The following is a 2,763-nucleotide window of genomic DNA, read 5'->3' as shown; positions in this document are numbered from 1 at the left end:
TTCAGTAAATTGTTCTGGTTGCTGTGTTACATGGTAACAAGTTCAGTAAGTTGTTGTGGTTGTTGTATTACATGGTAACAAGTTCAGTAAGTTGTTCTGGTTGCTGTATTACATAATAACAAGTTCAGTAAGTTGTTCTAGTTGCTGTATTACATAATAACAAGTTCAGTAAGTTGATGAATCTCACGTGACAGCATCAATATTTGTTTGTCTTTAAATTTGTATCTCATTGTAAAATATAACCTTATATTACTAGTCTCATATGATGTTAATTATATTTTTTTTTCAATTCAAACTAGGCTATAATTCATGGTTTATTTTAAGGAAATTTTAGAACTGCACAAATCTTTGAGGCAGGTGCCATGACCCAATGTTTGAGATTCTCTGAGTCTGAGAAGCATTTGTTTTTATATTATATGCTAGATACAACTTGGCATTATTTGCAAATCTTGAATTTGTGAAAGTTTTACTGTTTTAGCCATCTTTTACCATGTAGTGTTTGACATAAAATGTAAATTAAAGTACAATTCAGCATATGTAAGACTAAAAATATATTTCTTGTCATATAAACACAGTGTTTTAACCATCTTAGTATTTGACAAAAATTGTAAAACAAAGTTCTAATCAACATATGTAAAATTAAAAATATACTTCTTGTCATATAAACAGTAAATAAAGGTACTTTTGCTTTTCAGTATCATGGTCCATGCATTGGCTTCTTGTTTCTTTATATGACATTGGAGTTTTTACTATAAATTTTAGTACTGCACATGTATGGGTCTACTGCACGTTAAAAATAAACCCTGCCATATATACGTTTAATCTTCAAAGGAAAATTACAATACCTAACTCATGTTAGACCCAATGTTTCTGCTTTATGCTATATTTTAAGTATATGTTGCTAATAAATATCAACCAATTCCAAAGCTTTGACATTTACTTTAACCACACGTTATATATTTACGTAGATTGTTGTTGGAAGAACAATGTAACAGTTCTTATAAACACTAAATTCTAGAAATATCCTACAAAAAAAAACACATTTTGTACCTTAGTCAAGAGTAAACCTTTTTATTTCTATATATATATATTTATAAATGGCATAACTTATCAAACGTTGCGTGTGTATCTGGCATACAAAACAATATAATTAATACTATATATATATATATATATTGTTGCGAATAGCACGATATTTCATCATATGTTTTCGTTACTAACTGTCCTTTTTTATTTTATCAATTAAAAATCTCAGGTGAACTATGATAAAAATAAATGTAACCCTACTACGTGTATTGTTGATGAGTCATTATTGCTTCTTGAACATATCCAATAATACAATGCATATATTAAGTGTAGCCATTGTTTGTTGACTTCAGTTACCATAGGAACTTACCACAAAATAGAAATACAAAAATCAAATACAATGGACAGATCGGGAAAATAGAAGGGGCTGGGCTCTTCCGAGCCTTCGAGTGTTTTTTTTTTATACACGCCAATACAAAAACCTAACGATAGAAAAAAGAACGAAGATAAATTTTTTAATCTCTTTATCTGATGGAGCGTACTTACAGTTTGCAAGCTTTGCAAGCTTTGTACGAAATGCGTCGTGAGGGGGAACTTTGCGATGCTATTCTCAGAACATCAGATGGAGGGGAATTTAGGGTTCATAGGGCCATAATGTCGGCTTGTAGCCCCTATTTTAGGACTCTATTCACAACCACTTTACATGTTCAGGAAAGACGTAACATTCTGATTCCTGGCATATCTTCTGAGATGTTGAGCCTTATCATAGAATATGCATATACAAGAACGACCGATGTCTCCTGGGAAAACGTAGAAGAACTCTTACCTTCAGCTGACCAGTTCAATGTCATGGGCATTGTGAAATACTGCTCTGACTTTCTGATTTTAAACTTGAGACCAGAAAACTGCATTGGAATCCGACAGGTAGCTAGAAGTTTCTACATTCCCGAGTTGGAACAGAAGGCACACAGGTAAACAGGAGCTTTTCGTGTTCTTTAGGAATGTCGCCCCGTGTGGGCGTTATAATGTTACGGTCAATCCCACTATTTGTTGATAAAATAGTAGCGGTGGGTGGTGATGACTAGCTGCCTTCCATCTAGTCTTACACTGCAAAATTTGGGACGGCTAGCGCAGATAATCCTCGTGTAGCTTTGCGCGAAATTCAAAACAAACCCAAACCATTTAGGAATGTTTTTAGGCTTTAAAAGAAAATTATCATTTTATTTTCTTATTTCTACGGGTTATGAACAACGTATTATAATACAATCTCAGGTAGTTCTTAAACATAACTTTTTTGTCACATTGCGAAAGGTTCTTAGTTGTACGATTGTATACCAAAGTATCAATGTGCTCTAAAATAACAAAAACATAATTAAACCAATTCGTGTGTTTGTTGTTGATGAGTATAGTGATGTATTTTCAATAAAATGTAAATCTATTGTACTAGGAGTTACATTTGTTATTTAATAAATAGTAGGACTTTCCACCGGAGGGACACGGACTAAATACAAGAAAACTGTAGATATATTGTTGTTACTATACCGAGATGTATTGTAACTACTTAAATAACAAATCCTTTACAAGACTTTAGCTGTGTAACCACTAAAATAACAAATACCTTACAAAACTTTAGCTGTGTAACCACTTAAATAACAAATCCTTTACAAGACTTTAGCTGTGTAACCACGAAAATAACAAATCCTTTACAAGACTTTAGCTGTGTAACCACGAAAATAA

At 32.4% G+C, this 2,763-nt stretch overlaps 1 protein-coding gene across 1 annotated transcript in view; it reads left to right on the top strand.

Annotated features, from left to right (window-relative positions):
* Positions 1 to 1,557: 1,557 nt before the first annotated feature.
* LOC106474972 (kelch-like protein 10) overlaps positions 1,558 to 2,763 on the top strand; it is a 16,962-nt gene continuing 15,756 nt past the window's right edge. Inside the window, exon 1 of the mRNA XM_013935670.2 lies at positions 1,558 to 1,997. Coding sequence (XP_013791124.1) covers positions 1,558 to 1,997 — 440 coding nt within the window. The remainder of the gene's footprint in view (positions 1,998 to 2,763) is intronic.

The sequence above is a fragment of the Limulus polyphemus genome, unplaced genomic scaffold (genome assembly GCF_000517525.1).
Source record: "Limulus polyphemus unplaced genomic scaffold, Limulus_polyphemus-2.1.2 Scaffold7923, whole genome shotgun sequence".
Lineage (NCBI taxonomy): Eukaryota > Metazoa > Arthropoda > Merostomata > Xiphosura > Limulidae > Limulus > Limulus polyphemus.
Note: the sequence above shows the minus strand (reverse complement) of the source record. Positions and strands in the feature narration are given on the sequence as shown.